Below are 15,958 nucleotides of genomic sequence, written 5' to 3' on the forward strand. Positions count from 1 at the left end.
CTTCATCTTCCCCCTAGCCTCATTTATTTTTTTTTAATTTTTATTTATTTGCTTTTTAATTATATTTTATTGATAATGATGTTACATTTGTCCCAGTCTTTTCCTCCTTGTCCCCCCTCCAGCCAGAACCCCCCTTCCCTCCAGCAGTTGCCCCTTTAGTTCATGTCCTTGAGTCGTTCATGTAAGTTCTTTGGCTTCCACATTTCCTATACTATTCTTAACCTCCCTGTCTATTTTGTACCTACCATTTATGCTTCTTATTCCCTGTACCTTTTTCCCTATCCTCCCCCTTCCCCCACCCAGCTGATAACCCTCCAAATAATCTCCAGATCAAAAATTCTGTTCCTGTTCTGGTTGTTTGCTTAGTTTGTTTTTTCAGATTCAGTTGTTGATAGCTGTGAATTTGTTGCCATTTTAATGTTCATGGTTTTGATTTTGTTCTTTTTCTTAAATAAGTCCCTTTAGCATTTTGTGTAATAATGGCTTGGCGATGATGCACTCCTCTAACTTGACCTTGTCTGGGAAGCACTTGATCTGCTCATCCATTCTAAATGATAGCTTTGCTGGATCAGGTAATCTAGGTTGTAGGTCCTTGCTTTTCATCACTTTGAATACTTCTTTTTTGTTTGTTTGTTTTGTTTTTAAAGATTTTATTTATTTATTTTTTAGAGAGGGAAGGGAGGGAGAAAGAGAGAGAGAGAAACATCAATGTGCGGTTGCTGGGGGCCATGGCCTGCAACCCAGGCATGTGCCCTAACTGGGAACCAAACCTGCGACACTTTGGTACGCAGCCCGCGCTCAATCCACTGAGCTATGCCAGCCAGAGCTTGAATACTTCTTTCTAGCCCCTTCTTGCCAGTAAGGTTTCTTTTGACAAATTAGCTGGTAGTCTTATGGGAACTCCTCTGCAGGTAACTCTTTGCTTTTCTCTTGCTGCTTTTAAGATTCTCTCTTAACTTTAACTTTTGGCATTTTAACTATGATGTGTCTTGGTGTGGTCCTGTTTGGGTCTAACTTGTTTGGGATTCTCTGTGCTTCCCAGACTTGTATGTCTATTTCCTTTGCCAAATTAAGGAAGTTTTCTTTCATTTCTTCAAATAAGTTTTCAGTTTCTTGCTTTTCCTCTTCTTCTAGCACCCCTATGATTCTGATGCTCGTATGTTTAAAGTTGCCCCAGAGGTTTGTAAGGCTATCCTCATTTTTTTTAGTTTTCTTTTCTTCCTGCTGTTCTGATTGAATGCTTTTTTCCTTCCTTGTGTTCCAAATCATTAATTTGATTCTCAGCTTCATCCCTTCCACTGTTGGTTCCCTGTAGATTTTTCTTTATTTCACTTAGTGTAGCTCTCATTTCTTCCCTTATGTTTTTGCCATACTCAGTGAATTCTTTGAGCATCCTGATCACCAGTGTTTTGAACTCTGCATCTGATAGGTTGATTATCTCCATTTTGTTTAGTTCTTTTTCTGGGGCTTTGTTCTTTTCTTTTATTTGGGCCATATTTCTTTGTCTCCTCAATTTGGCAGCCTTCCTGTGTTTGTTTCTGTGTATTAAGTAGAGTTGCTTTGACTCCCTGTCTTACTAGTGTGGCCTATTGTAGAAAAGGCACCTATAAATTGTGTGGGGCAGAGCCATAGGTAATCACCAGGTGGGCAACCTGCTTCACTGCTTTGTGGCACTGTGTGGGGGGAGGGCCTGGGGAAGGGGACACTGCTGCTGCCTGGCTTCTGGGGTTTTACCTGGCAGCTGCCCTGTTTCTAGTCACTTCACCCATTTTCCATATGCGACTGGCGCCCTTCCATATGTTGCCCTGGTGGTGAATCCCAGAGTGGGTGTTTTTTCTAAGTCCGAGGGCCCTTTAAACAGCCTTTCCTGAAAATCTGGCAGTTTCTACCGCTGCCCAACCCCAGTGGTTTTTACAGCCAGAAGTTATGGGGATTTATCTTCCTGGTGCTGGAACTCTGTGCTGTGCAGTCTGGCCTGGGGCTGGAATTGCTTGCTCCCAAGTTGTTCCCCCGGATTTTTATCTACCACACGTGAGTGTAGAACCACCTGCTCCACCTGCCCCCCAGCCCCCGCTCCCACTGTGGCCTCTCCACCCATCTACACAATCTGCCCGTCTTACCCGTCCGGATGAATACCGCTTCTTTAAATCCCTGGTTGTCGGACTTCCATACAGCTCGATTTTCTGACAGTTCTGGTTGTTATTTGTTTTGAGATCTAGTTATAATTTTCTCTGTGGTTGTGTGAGGAGGTGAAGCATGTCTACCTACACCTCCATCTTGACCACAAGTCCTTAGCCTCATTTTTCACTGTGCTCCATACAGTGGACATTTGTCACTTTTTGTCCAGTGTCTGAACTCTTTTCTTGTGTTTGTGAAATTCCACAGGGTCTTGATGGGGAACAGGACCTGTTTCATATCTCAGATTTTGAAAAGTTCAGATACTCATTTTCCCTGTTCCCTGGCAGCTAGGGTGAAGGAATGTGACCCAGACTCGCCCAGTGGGACTTTGAACCTGCAGCTGGGTCAGTGGCAACAGCGATGGCCTCATGGTGGAGACATCATTACACTGGCAGTGGCGTGTCCACCGCACCGTTCCCGTGAATGCTTTTCACTATGGTTCTGACTGCTCTGCCTAGTTTGGTGACAGCTTAGCTTTGGAATTTAGGTTTTCCAGGGCTTGTGTTGGATCTTTGAGGCTACCTGTTGCTTTTCAATTAATTCCTTTTCTATTTAAAGGAGTCCAAACTACTTTCTGTTGTTTGATTTTACAAAAAGCCTCAATTCATACCACCCTCTAGCAGCAGGGGCTTAATTCACATTAGGCTTCCTATAGTTCTTCCAAACCGACGTGTTTGTCTCCACCTCTGGGCCGTCTTGTATTCTGTTCTACCTGGGACCTTCTTCACTCTGTTTTGGATTGCTTGACTCCTGATGGTCCTTCAGGGCTCAGTGCTGTTGTCATGTCACTTTAACTATTCTAATACTTGTCACACTATACTGTAATTGTCTTGACATTCCTTGGAAACATGGGCTACTACTATATTAAGTATCTTTGCATTGTTCCTGGCAGATAATAATTACCATAAAAGGAGAAAACCAAGTTCTTCATCTTTTTAAAAAAATATTTTACTTATTTATTTTTATAGAGGGGAAGGGAAAGAGAAAGAGTGGGAGAGAAACATCAGTGTGTGGTTACCTCTTGTGAGCCCTCACTGGGGACCTGGCGTGCAACCCAGGCACGTGCCCTGACTAGGAATTGAACCCGTGATACTTTGGTTCGCAGGCCGACAACCACTAAGCCATACCAGCCAGGGCCCAAGTTCTTCATCTTTATGCCTTAATTTGTAGCAGAGTACTTACTTGGCTCATTGTAGATGCTTTGGGAATGTTGAATGCATGATTGAATGACTGCATGCCAGGGCTGTCCTTTAGAATTTCAGTTAAGCAGTTTTTCCCAACAGAAGGTACCTTTTGTGACTATATAGGTAAAGATGCGGTGTCTGCATGAGTAACTGACATTCTGGACTCCTCTGTGCCAGGATCGGTAGTCTACTTAGAAGGTAATGTGTACACATGAAAAAGATAACTATTTGACAAGTGAGTATTTTATGTGCCAAGTGAGTGATGTGGACAGATGGTGCTTCAGTGTTAGACTAAATAGAACATTCTTTTTTTTTTTAACTTCACCCAAGGATATGTTTATTGATTTTAGAGAGAGAGGAAGGGAAAGAGAGAGAAAAACATCAATCAGTTGCTTCCCATATGTGCCCCAAGCAGGGATTGCACCTGCAACCTAGGTGTGTCCCCTGACCCGGGATCAAACCTACAACCTTTTGGTATGTGGGATGATGCTCCAACCAACTGAGTCTCCTGGCTGGGGCTATATATAACATTCTTAACTGAGCCTTTGAAAGCGTGTTACCTAAGCATATACATAGAAAATGGTTATTGGAGCCCTGGGTGTCATAGCTCAGTGGATTGAATGTGGGCTGCGAACCAAAGTATTGCAGGTTTGATTCCCAGTCGGTACGTGCCTGGGTTGCAGGCCACAGCCCCCAGCAACCGCACATTGATGTTTCTCTCTCTTTCTCTTTCTCCCTCCCTTCCCTCTCTAAAAATAATAAATAAATAAAATCTTTAAAAAATGGTTATTGGTTAATTGGATTCGTTAAAATGAAAGCCTGTAGTAGGCTTTGTCTTTCTCTTTTATTTGGCTGTAATTATAGTACTTATTTTGGACTGGTTCATTTTAATTTTTCCTCCTTCTTTTTTAGGTCCAAGACAACTTTGACAAGATTGAATTCAATAGGATGTGTTGGACCCTCTGTGTCAAAAAAAACCTCACAAAGAGTCCCTTGCTCATTACGGAAGAGGATTCATTTAAAGTATGGGTTATTTTCAACTTCTTATCTGAGGACAAATATCCATTAATTATTGTGCCAGAAGAGGTAAGGTATGGCTCTGGGCTGTCTTTGCATTTAATAGATCTAGCTTGGAAGTATTTGTGCTAAGGCAGTATAGATATGGAAGGAGATCTTGCACTTTCTTTTTGAGTCAGAGGAAAAATGGTCTAAATTCAAACAAGTCCAAAACTTAGTGATTTGGGGTCATGTACTATCCCTGGAGATTTGCAGACAGGGTGGGGCTCTTCCTCTACAAATTGCTATAATTATAGATGACTCCATCCTAATGTCCAAAGAATATCTATTCAGCACAAGTCACAACACAATTTTCTGTCTGCTTGCATATTGGAAAGCCCCTGAGAACTGGCCGAATGATGCCGTAGTAAACTCGGGATCCAGAATGTTTTCAAGTCTGTGTTATGTAAGGAAATACTGGTTTTGTTTCTAAGTCCAGTGTGGTGACTATAATGATCCTTTGCAAAGTAAATGAAAAGGACATTTGCTTGTGTTGTTCTGGGTTGTTTTCCCTATGTTTCCAAAGGAAAATGAAGAGGGAAGTAAGGTTCTATGCTATCGTACTGCCCTAAAGAATTATACCTGTAATATATGTTTACTACAGCAGTAAATTTAGAAAAGCCTCATAATATGAAAAATTAAAATCGGCTGTAGCTCTTCCATTAAAGAGTCATCTGTAATCCCTTAGCTTTGCACAAATTGGTTAACCTCTTGGATTTTAATTTCCTCATTTTATAAAACAGAACTCAGAACAGTGTTAACTTGTAAGGGGTATGAGATTCTGAATTTAAAGGACTTAGCTCAGTGCCCAGCATGTGATATATGGGGCCTGTGTGGAAAAAGTCCAGCCATTGTTAATATAACAAGAATAGTTTGCGTGACATTGATGTAACCTGGCAGCCAAGGAGAGTGGACTGGAATGCACATGTGTGAACAATGACAACTTCACTGTACTAGTCAGTGGGGTGGTAGATGCCACTGAGTGAGCATGTGCACTGTGTGGCATTTTGATTTGCACAATCAAAATGACTGAACTAGTAGAGCAACAAATCTGCATCAAATTTTGTGTTAAGCTTGGACATTCCTCCCTGGAAACTATTTGGATGATTCAGAAGATCACAGCTATGGGCAACTGGCAATTCGCAGCTTCATCACAGCAAGCCTGCCCACGCATCACATCTGGTACAGAGTTTTTTGGTGAAAAATCAAATCACCCAGGTGACACGGTCCCCCTACAGCCCAGATTTGGTGATCGGTGGGTGACTTCTGGCTTTTCCCAAAACTAAAATCATCTTTGCAAGGGAAGAGATTTCAGACCATTGATGAGTTTCAGGAAAATATGACAGGGCAGCCGATGACAATTAGGAGAACTGTGAGATCCCAAGGTGCCTGCTTTGAAGGGGACTGAGGCATCATTGTCCTATGTACAGTGTTTCTTGTATCTTGTATCTTCTTCCATAAATGACTCTGTTTTTTATATTACATGGCTGGATAGCTTCTGGACAGACCTCGTATACTCAGTAAATGTGTAAACTCCTGACTGCTACTATTGCGTACACTTTTACACACTAGTCTATATATTTCCAGAGTATAAATTTCCAGCAGTGGAATTCTGAGACCTAAGAAACACACACTTTCTGGTTATTAGATGAACAAGGCAAAACTGCCCTTCAGAAAGGTTGTACCAATTTGTACACCTACCAGGAGTGGCTGAGTGGGCCCTTTATTCCCCACCCTGCCAGTACCGAGTCTGGACTCTGATTTCTGCGATCCTTGTTCATGTTAGGAAAATCTTTTTAAAACTTTCATGTTATAGTATTTATTAAAAATCAGCAAGCATTTACTGGCTACCAACAATAAGCAAGGCACCAAGAGGAGTACAAAGTGAGAGAGATTATTTCCTGCCTCAAGGAACTGACAGTCTGCTGAAGGAAAAGAAAAAAGTCAAGTGTAATTCAAAGCAAAATGTGCGCTTGTTATATGAAAGATGCAGATGCCATGCAGATACAGAGAAGGGAAAGATTATTCCAGTTTGGGGTTGGCGGGAGAAAGGGAACCAGGAGGCTTTCTAAGAGAGGCAGTGTGATGTAGTCGTTAAAAGCAGAGTCCTGAAGGGCTAGACAGTACATATTTGAGGCTTTGTGGGCTTTTTGGGCTATACTGTCTCTGTCTCAGGAAGATGAAAGCAACTATAGACACTATATCGCTGTGCTTCAACAAAGTGGATGTTGAAGCTTTTATTTTATATAATTTTCACAGGTCATGAAATATTATTATTTTTTAAAAGATTTTATTTATTTATTTTTAGACAGGAAGAAGGGAGGGAGAAGGAGAGGAAAAGAAACATCAGTATGTGCTTGCCTCTCAAGTGCCGCTTGCGGGGGACCTGGCCTGCAACCCAGGCATGTGCCCTGACTGGGAATCGAACCGGTGACCCTTTGGTTCGCAGGCCAGCACTCAATCCACTGAGCCACACCAGCCAGGGCATGAAATATTATTTTAAAAAATTTTCCAACCATTTAGAAATGTAAAAACTATTCTTAGATTATGGGTATAAAAGCATGTTGTGAGCCAGATTTGGCTGCTGAGCTAGACTGGACTCATGGGCCACAATTTGTTGTTCCCTGATCAGGAGCAGGGGCCTGGAGTCAGATTTCCTGGATTTCAGTTCTATCACCACTCACTAGTTGCATGACATTAGGGTATTTTCTTAATTTGTTTTCGTTGCATTCTGCTCAACTGTAAAATAGGGCTAATGCCAGTATTTACCTCCTACTGTACTTGTGAAGATCAAATGAGAAAAACACCATGCTCTTAGTGCTCATTAAGTGGTAGCTATTTATGGGCACCTGGTAACTATTATATTTATGGGGAAAGCAGTACTTGGGCTGGGTCCTAAAAGATGGGAATAGTTTCAACTAACAGAGAAAAAATCTGGACGGAAGGAACAGTGGGCAAGGTGATATGGGTCAGGAAAGCAAAGGGCCTGTTCTGAGAGGAGTGAAGGATGCTTACTTGGAAACGCCAGGACTGGCTGATTTAAGGCAAAAAGGAACTTTTAAAAGGGTTGTTGGATAGTTCACAGAATCACCGTGATGGCCTAAAAACCAGGTGGGGAGGCTGTGCAGCCTGGAGCAGTACTGGTTGCCCCAGTGAAGAACCACAAGGAAAATGCTGCTGCCACCGGAGGGTGGGGGTTGCACTTATACCAAGGAACACCTCTGGCCCTGCACACTGGGTGCTCGCTGCCCAGGAACTCAGGTCTTTCTGCTGCTGTTCTTTCTACCAGGGGCAGGTCTCTATGGAATCCACTTCCCAGCTCACAATTGGGACCATGGTGTGGTCTAGGTCAGGTGCCATAAGCTGGCTGCAGAGGAGGCTTGGAAAGTGTACATTTGTATTTTTATCTGCTACACTGGGAGGAAGGGAATTCCCCAGGCAGAAGAAGGGGATTAGATGCTGAGCATTCAAGGAGAATGACATATGTCCTTTCTAAGTGAACTGATGGCTGTGAAGAAGAGGGGTGGTAGATGAGGCTGGAAAGAATTTTGACTTCATCCTATATGCAGTAAGGAGCTCTGAGCCACTGGTGATTTTGAGCAAGAGAATGACAGGTAAGTAGATAAAATGTGGAGAGGTGGGAGATGGGAAGTTAAGAGAAGGCAGGTGGCATAGAGGACTTAAACATAGTATTGTCAGCAAAAATGGAAAAGAAGGCCAGATGGAAGGGACCTGAAAGTCACAGGACCAAGCTCCTAGTATCTACCTTGCTGTGTGGAAATATGGCCTGGGCAATTGGGAGGTAACATAGTGTAGTTGTTCAAAGCATGGTCTTTGAAATAAAGACTGCCTGGTTTAAATCCTGACTGTACCACTTTTTATGTGACCTTGAACAAATTACTTTCTCTGTTTGGGTTTCTTCATCTTTAAAATGGGGATAACTCCTTTCTTCATTGGATTCTTGTGAGGATTAAAATAGTTGATGTATGTGGAGCATTTAACATAATGTCCTGCCCCAGTGTAAGCACACACTGAATGGTGTGTGTGAGTATGTGTATGAATGATGGAATGATGAATGACAGAACGATGAACAGATTGGAGGTACAGTGTGTAACGATGTGTTCGGCACATTTGGCATTTTAGGTGGAGCATTCTTCTGGAGCTGATGTGCATTCAACTGAAGTGCACATCTAGGGCTCGTGAGAGGCCAGGCTGGTCACGGAGCTAGGGAGGCCATAGGAAGTAGGTTAGATCAGGTAGGAAGAAACTGTACTGGGAGAAGAGAGGCTGAGGACAAAACCTTGGGACTATTCCTGTAGCAGAAGGAGGAAGTAGATTAGGTAAAGGAAGCTGAGTTGAATAGTTGGTGAGGTAGGAGAACTGGGAGAGTGTTGAGTCATGGATGCCAAAGATAGAAAAAGTTCTAAGCACCAAAATAGTAGTTACCTGCATCCTCTGCTGCAGAAAAATCAGCGATGAGTGAGAAGTTGCCCTTGGAGTTAGCAATTACGTGGTCACAGGTGATCAAGGACCAGGCAGATTCACTGCCTGGTAGGAATGGTCTCAGTGCTTAATAACCATGATGATGTAATTGTGCATGTATGTTAAAGGGAAAATAAAAAATAAAATATGCTGTGAAATTTTTGTCCACAAAAAAAACTGTCTAGCTTAATATAGAGAAATATGGAAGAGGATAGAATATTTATAGACATAGAAAAAAAGATATGCAAATGATATTTTATGCTGCTTGGAAGAATTAAGCTAGCGAAATCTCCAGTATCATCTTTTAAGACATTTTGTAGCTATTCTCAGTGTTCTGATTCATTTATGTTTTCTTGGAACGTGAGGAGAGAGGTGGGTCTCTTACCTGCGATGTTTTGGTTCTTTCCATTACTAAAATATTCATGGTGAACTTGAGAGTGATCTTGTCTTGATTTCAGATTAGAAATCAGTGAGTAAGGAGACTTGGCCTTATTCCTGAGGCCGTACTTGATTGATGTGAAGGACTTTTTACTGCCTTTACATCATCGCTGGGCCACAGGCTGTGAAGGGAGCCAGTCAGCCTCCGCGTCCTGACTGCTCCGCTTAGGAAACTCGAAAGGTTTCTTCTCCAGCTGGCTCCGAGAACCGGAGCCACGTGAGCTTTGAGCCTGTACCATGAGTCTCTCCTGTCTGCACGCAGAGCCCGGCCAAAACTCCGCAGCGTGTTTCCCTTCATCTCTGTAGGCCGACAGGAACGTCAGGGTGCTCTTTCCAGACAAATTAATCTCACTTCAGAAAGCCTCCCTAGGACTTAGCCAGGCAGCATACCTTGTCCTTTTATTGTTTGGACTTACTCTGTGTTTTGACATCCTTAACTCCCTCAGTGTTTCTTCTAGTTAAAAGTAGACTAAAGTTATTTTTGCCGATTATTCCTCTGTGGCCATTTGTGGGGAAAGAAAGGATCGTTGGAGCAGATTTGTGTGGAACGGCTTGCCTGGCTGCTGAACCAGCCTCCTGAGCCTCGAAACGTGGCCTGGTGTGTGCTGAGTTCTCCGCACATCTCCTGTTCTTTGACAGAGCGCTGCACGCCTGAGGTCACATTTTATGGAAAACACTGGAGTCATAATATTTCTAAGATGGCCATTCTCTCTTAGATTTTGCTTCCTTTCTAAATATTTTAATAACATTAAAAAAACTATATTTTGAACTAGTTTTAGACTTAAAGGTTTTAATAAAATTTAATGTGAAACCATATATTTAAAATATAAAATTTGAAGTATGTCTTTGTCATGAGTATATACATAAGTTTAATTGTAATTGTACCAACAGGTTTTAGACTTTATACATTTAAAGTAACTTTTAAAATATTTTAAAAAAGATTTTACTTATATTTTAGAGAAGGGAAGGGAGGGAGAAAGAAAGGGAGAGAAACATCAATGTGTGGCTACCTCTCAAGTGCCCCCTACTGGGGACCTGGCCTGCAACCCAGGCATGTGCCCTGACTGGGAATCCAACCGGTGACTCTCTGGTTTGCAGGCCAGCGCTCAATCTACTGAGCCATATCAGCCAGGGCTAAAGTAATTTTTTTTATGTTTCCAATAATCTCCCTACCATAGGTCCAGAATGTTTTTAAGTAAAATTTTATTCTTCAGCTTTGAAAAGTACTATATAAGTAACAGTGGTAGTCATATGAATAACATAAGTTGTATAAATAAGTTTGCTTTTGACTTAGTTTTCCATTGTCCAGAAAGTAGTGTCAAGAATATTGAATAAACATTAAGTGACTTAAAATGCAAAAATCAAGAAATGGTATGTCCCATTTGAGATGGTTCTGTAATTTTCGTTAAAGGGTATTCCTGGAAATATGTGTCTGTGAAGTATAGTTTATACATTAGTATTCATTTCCCAGAGAAGCAAGAACAAAACAGGATGTGTCTGTTTTGGGCTTATTTGGAAGGAGTGTCTTGAAATAAATATCAAACCTGAAATAGTTTTAAGAGATCCTCTGTGAAATAAAACCTGAATTGTTGCTGAGACATGAGAGGCCCTTTTAAATGATGATGGGGAAAGAACTTTAAACAAGGATTTTGGAGCCAAAGGCATCAAAAATCACATGCAGCTGAAAAGTTTATTCTTTGTTATTTTTGGTGAAACTTGCTTGGAAAGAGGAAGTAAGCTGCTTCCTGAAACTGAATGAGCTCTTAGAATTGTTGCAGGCCACTCGAGACTAACACGGCAGCACGTGATTTATTATTTAGTATAATTGAATCCTTGAGAATGGCGATGCTTGTTGCTCCTTGGCCTGATACAATTATTTAAGAGGTCCTTCACTTACTTCATTATGATAAGCAAATGATGGTGTCAAAAATCAGCAGGAAGTGAATGTGGGTTAGTTGTCCTCCACAGTTCCTGGCAGTGCTGAGCTGATGCCGGGTGCTGGTGACCAGCTCGGAAGGGTTTGGGGGGGGGGCACCTTCAGATGGGCCCAGATGAACCCAGGGAAACTGCCTTTAGAGCTGAGTTTGCTAGGAACAGCTACTTTCTGGGTTACAAACATTATAAAAGGTCATTTGATATGCAAGAAGAACTAAAACTTGGAGTGTGAGGGGTTTGGGGTCATTCATGAGGGGTGGGGTGAGGAAGAGCTGAAGCTGTGTTCTGACTTTGCACACATGCAGTGGTGAGTTGGAAGCACCTCCTCACCACTCCCACGTTGCATCATGCATGTGGGCGTGTGCACATGTTTGCATTGGCCTCGCTGCGGAAACTTCCAGTTTTGCCTTTGCTGCATTTACCCCAGGCTGTAATCAGGCAGCATGGCCCCTTTTTGTGCTGCCTTGGGGAGATTGAATTTCTGGTCATGTTAATGCCTCTAAGTTATTTTTCTATGGGCAATTATTTATTTTGATGGTTTTTTTCTTTCTTTGTCTTTCTTGACTTTCTTCGATCTCTTCTTGCCTTTATATATTTTTCTCTCTTTTCTGTCTCATCATCTCCTTCCCTCTTCCCTTTGTGTTCCTCTTAACCATTTCCTTTTTTCTCTTCCACTGACTGACCTTGTTACTTTTATTTAAGAGCCAAGAAAATACTATCTGATAAGCTTAACAGTAGATGATGTATCTCCAGCAAGAGAAGGAAAGACCTGTGTTTTTCTTCAACATGTAAACATTCGTTGACCATTTACTATATGCTAGAGTTAAGGAATTAGATGATCTTTATACTAGAGGATTTTTATAATCTTGTCAAGTTAAAACAGTAGAACTTAAGATATTTTTTGATCTTGTGATATTTTATTAATGTACCTTTCTTTGCAAACATGTTTTTCCTATTTTGTAATATTTTCTATTAAAATTGACTTCATAAATAACAGTATAACCAAGTTAATGGAAGTGTAAAGGAGAGAAAGAAAAAAATTCACAATCCTATCTGTACCAGACTTACTGTTTCTATGTTTTACTCTAGTATTTGTCTAAATACTTACATAATCTTTATGGGCTGGAAATGACAAGTAAATTTAATTTTCCATTCTTTACTTCATGTTATTTCACAAATTCTTTCTTAAATATAACTTTAAATGGTGGAATAACATTCCACTCAGTGCAGAAGGGAAGTAACATCGATGGAGTACCTAGTGTGTGAGGCATTGTGCAGAATGTCCTGTATTTGTTTCATTCTATCCCCATAGTAGTTACGTGGGGGAAGTGTTGTTATGTTCATTTCATTAATGAGGAAATGGAGGCTTGGTTTCACATATCTCGGTTTAGCAAACACTGAGCTCTACTACATTCTAGGTACCAGTTCTGGGGATTCAAAGATGAATGGAACATGGTCCCTCCTCTAAGAAATTCAGAAAATGGTGGGGAAGCAAATTAGTAAAGAGATCATTTTAATTAGTGTGCTAAGCATAAGCACAGCGATGAGGAAGAGCCCCTGACCTGGGTTAGGGCTGGTGAGAGCAGGTTCGCTAGAGCAGCGCTTCTCAAACTTGAATGTGCATCTGGAAGTTCCTGGGGTCCTTGTTAAAAGGCGAATTCTGATTTGGGGTCTAAGGCGGGATCTACAGTGGGATCTGAGATACTTAATCTCTGATGGGCTTCCAAATGCTGTTGCTTCTGGTCCACACACCTCACTTTGAGTAGGAATATCCTAGACGATGGAGGGCTTGGACAAATACCAGTCAGCCAGGTACAGAGGTGGGTAAAGGTGTCTAGACAGAGAGGCAGTGTGGGGAAAGGCAGAGAAGCATGAGCAAGTGCGTTATGTGGGTAAACTACTTATAATCTATGGCAGGTGCTGACACACTGTGGCTCACTGGTTGAATCCAGCCCATGGTCTGTTTTTGTATTGTCTGTGGACCAAGAACAGTTTTTACATTTTTTAAGGGTTGTTAAAAAACAGTTATAACAAAGAAGAACATAAAACGGAGATGCACAGAGCCTGAAGTATTCGCTATCCAGTGCTTTATAGAACAAGCTTGGGACCCCGACCGAGTACTGGTGGAGTGTGAAATCTGCCAGGGGCGCCTCGGAGACGTGTCAGAGACAGTAGGCAGGGGCATGGCCACAAGGGACTCTGAGGAGCGCAGCCCTTGTCTTTGAAGTGGCCGGGACCCAGGGCAAAGTTTAAAGATGAGGGTCACAGGCTCAGGTTTGTTTTGGAAAACTCTCTCTGGCAGAGTATAGATACAAGGAGCCCAGGGGGCCAGCCGGGAGGCCTGGCCAAAGGCAGCCAGGGTAGGAGGAGACCTAGGTGAGAGCTGTCGTGGGCAGATTGGCATTGTTTGACTGCAGCCTATAGGAAGATCCACATTGTATTGCATGGCCCGGAACACGTAGGTACGTGCATACACAAAGCAAAACTTGTCACAAAACAGTATTTGTCTTTATTGTGGATAAACTCAATTATTTTTCACTTCATTAAACCACTACGTTGATTTCATATTGGGTCATAACCTACAGCTTGAAAAACACTGATCTAGGGAAGGAAAAACAGTAGGAGTTTGTTGCCGGTGTGATATAAGGGAGTGGGAAACAAAGATTCTGCCATGGTGATCGTATTGCTTCCAGCCGAAATCAGTAATAGGAAGGGCAGCTGCTTGGAAGGCACTCACTTTTGGACATGTCGAGTTCGAGAGGATTGTAAGGCACCCCGGCTTTTCAGAAAATAACATCTATCAATTTCTCACTCAGTGTTACTACCTCGATGTTCTGTTAGCCTGCTATTATTTCAGTAGCAGTATTTTCTGCACAAAGGTGTGTGTGTTTCAGGATTTAATCAGCTCTTCCAGCCCAAACCAGGAGTTCAGCGTTGTTGGCGACATTGTTAGTGTTCTAAGGGGAGGGGCAGCATGAATTTCCAGTCATTGGCTTGTATGAAGCATTTGTAAATTGGAGAGTGACTGGTCCATACGACTTTGAGATGCTTGTTTAGTTGGGTGCTTGCATGTTAGTTCAGTAAGCTTAACATTCTGATATATTGAAATATTTATCCTGGAGAGTAATCAGATCACGTTAATTAGTTTGTGTATGATAGTGTATGAGTGCAGTTTGCTTTAGTTATGTATGCAAACATACTGTTAGAGGGTTATCAGTTTTCAATTCCTCTACTGACTCTGGGTTAATATAAAACCAGTGGCATTTACCCAAGCCCTTCTCCCTGCTCTTTTAGACATCCACTATTGGAACTGTAAAAGAATATTTTTTAAACTGACCTTATCAATGTAAGTAACACAGATACATAACTAAGTTAAAGAGTTATTTTTTCTTACAAGGAAATAATACCTTTTAAATTCTTCATATAGATTGAATACCTGCTTAAGAAACTGACAGAAGCTATGGGAGGAGGTTGGCAGCAGCAGCAGTTCGAACATTATAAAGTCAACTTTGACGACAGTAAGGACGGCCTTTCTGCGTGGGAGCTGATAGAGCTGATTGGAACTGGACAGTTTAGCAAAGGCATGGATCGGCAGACAGTGTCCATGGCTATCAGTGAAGTCTTCAATGAGCTTATATTAGACGTGTTGAAACAGGTAAGAGTCCTGTAACGCTGCACTGTGTCTCACCTTCAGCATTTGGCATGTTTGAAATAAAACATTTTTATCACAGAGATGAGTATACATCCCGTACACTTTTATACAGATTTAGAGCAAGAATAAAATTTCTTATTTTCTCAGGCTTTCATTTTAAAGAATTATTGGTGCATTTCTGAAGTATGGTGAAGTTGCTCTTTGGAAAGAACTGTTTAAATGGTCACATTTCCATACTATTTCTAGAGCATTCCATGTTGCGTACATCCATACTTACTGATACGAAAGACCCCAGGGCAACTTGGTCAGAGGGAGAAGCAGGTTGTTGAACAGCCCGTGTCTTGTCGTCCCCTTCACATAGTGTGGCGTGCGTGGGTGCGTGTGTAGAGCTGGCAGGAAGGATGTGTGCCCAAATGCTAAAGTGATTGATTGCTTCTGGGTTGTGGAACTTCTATAAATTTTATTTTCTTCTTTATTCCTTTCTTATTATTGGACTTATTACTATATATGATTCTATACCAGAATCTGTGTATATGATTATATATTATTATTTTGTTTATTTTTTAAAAGCCTGATGAATTTTTTTTATTATTGATTCAAGAAAGAGAAGGGGGGAGAGAAAGTTTGTTGTTCCACTTATTTATACATTCTCTGGTTCTTTTTTTAAAAAAGATTTTATTAATTTAATTTTAGAGAGAGGGGAAGGGAAGGAGAAAGAAAGGGAGAGAAACATCAGTGTGTGGTTGCCTCTCAAGTGCTCCCTACTAGGGACCTGATCTGCAACCCAGGCATGTGCCTTGACTAGGAATTGAACCAGTGACCCCTTCAGTTCACAGACCAACACTCAATCCACTGAGCCACACTAGCCAGGGCCATTGATTGGGTTTTTAATTTACTGAGAATTCCTGCTAAGGCTTGTGTGTGTTTTAAATGAAATAGACTGAATAGGGTATAGTGAACTCCCGTATACCCATCACCTGGTCCCAGAAACCACCAGCACATTGTGCATCCTACTCTCCTACTTTTGCCTCTC

At 41.6% G+C, this 15,958-nt stretch overlaps 1 protein-coding gene and 1 long non-coding RNA gene across 5 annotated transcripts in view; both read left to right on the forward strand.

Moving 5' to 3' along the window:
• SWAP70 (switching B cell complex subunit SWAP70) overlaps positions 1-15,958 on the forward strand; it is an 85,325-nt gene that overhangs the window by 32,560 nt on the left and 36,807 nt on the right. For 3 of the 4 annotated variants that reach the window (XM_036029005.1, XM_036029004.1, XM_036029003.1), the window contains exons 3-4: positions 4,275-4,448; positions 14,701-14,928. In XM_036029005.1, the coding sequence (XP_035884898.1) occupies positions 4,275-4,448; positions 14,701-14,928 (402 nt within the window). The remainder of the gene's footprint in view (positions 1-4,274; positions 4,449-14,700; positions 14,929-15,958) is intronic. The other variant, XM_036029006.1, reaches the window with a different exon arrangement.
• On the forward strand, positions 6,932-9,898 carry LOC118501285. The gene is made up of 2 exons (XR_004903910.1): positions 6,932-8,600; positions 8,754-9,898. It is a non-coding gene; the product is annotated as an uncharacterized LOC118501285 (long non-coding RNA).

The sequence above is a fragment of the Phyllostomus discolor genome, chromosome 6 (assembly GCF_004126475.2).
Source record: "Phyllostomus discolor isolate MPI-MPIP mPhyDis1 chromosome 6, mPhyDis1.pri.v3, whole genome shotgun sequence".
Lineage (NCBI taxonomy): Eukaryota > Metazoa > Chordata > Mammalia > Chiroptera > Phyllostomidae > Phyllostomus > Phyllostomus discolor.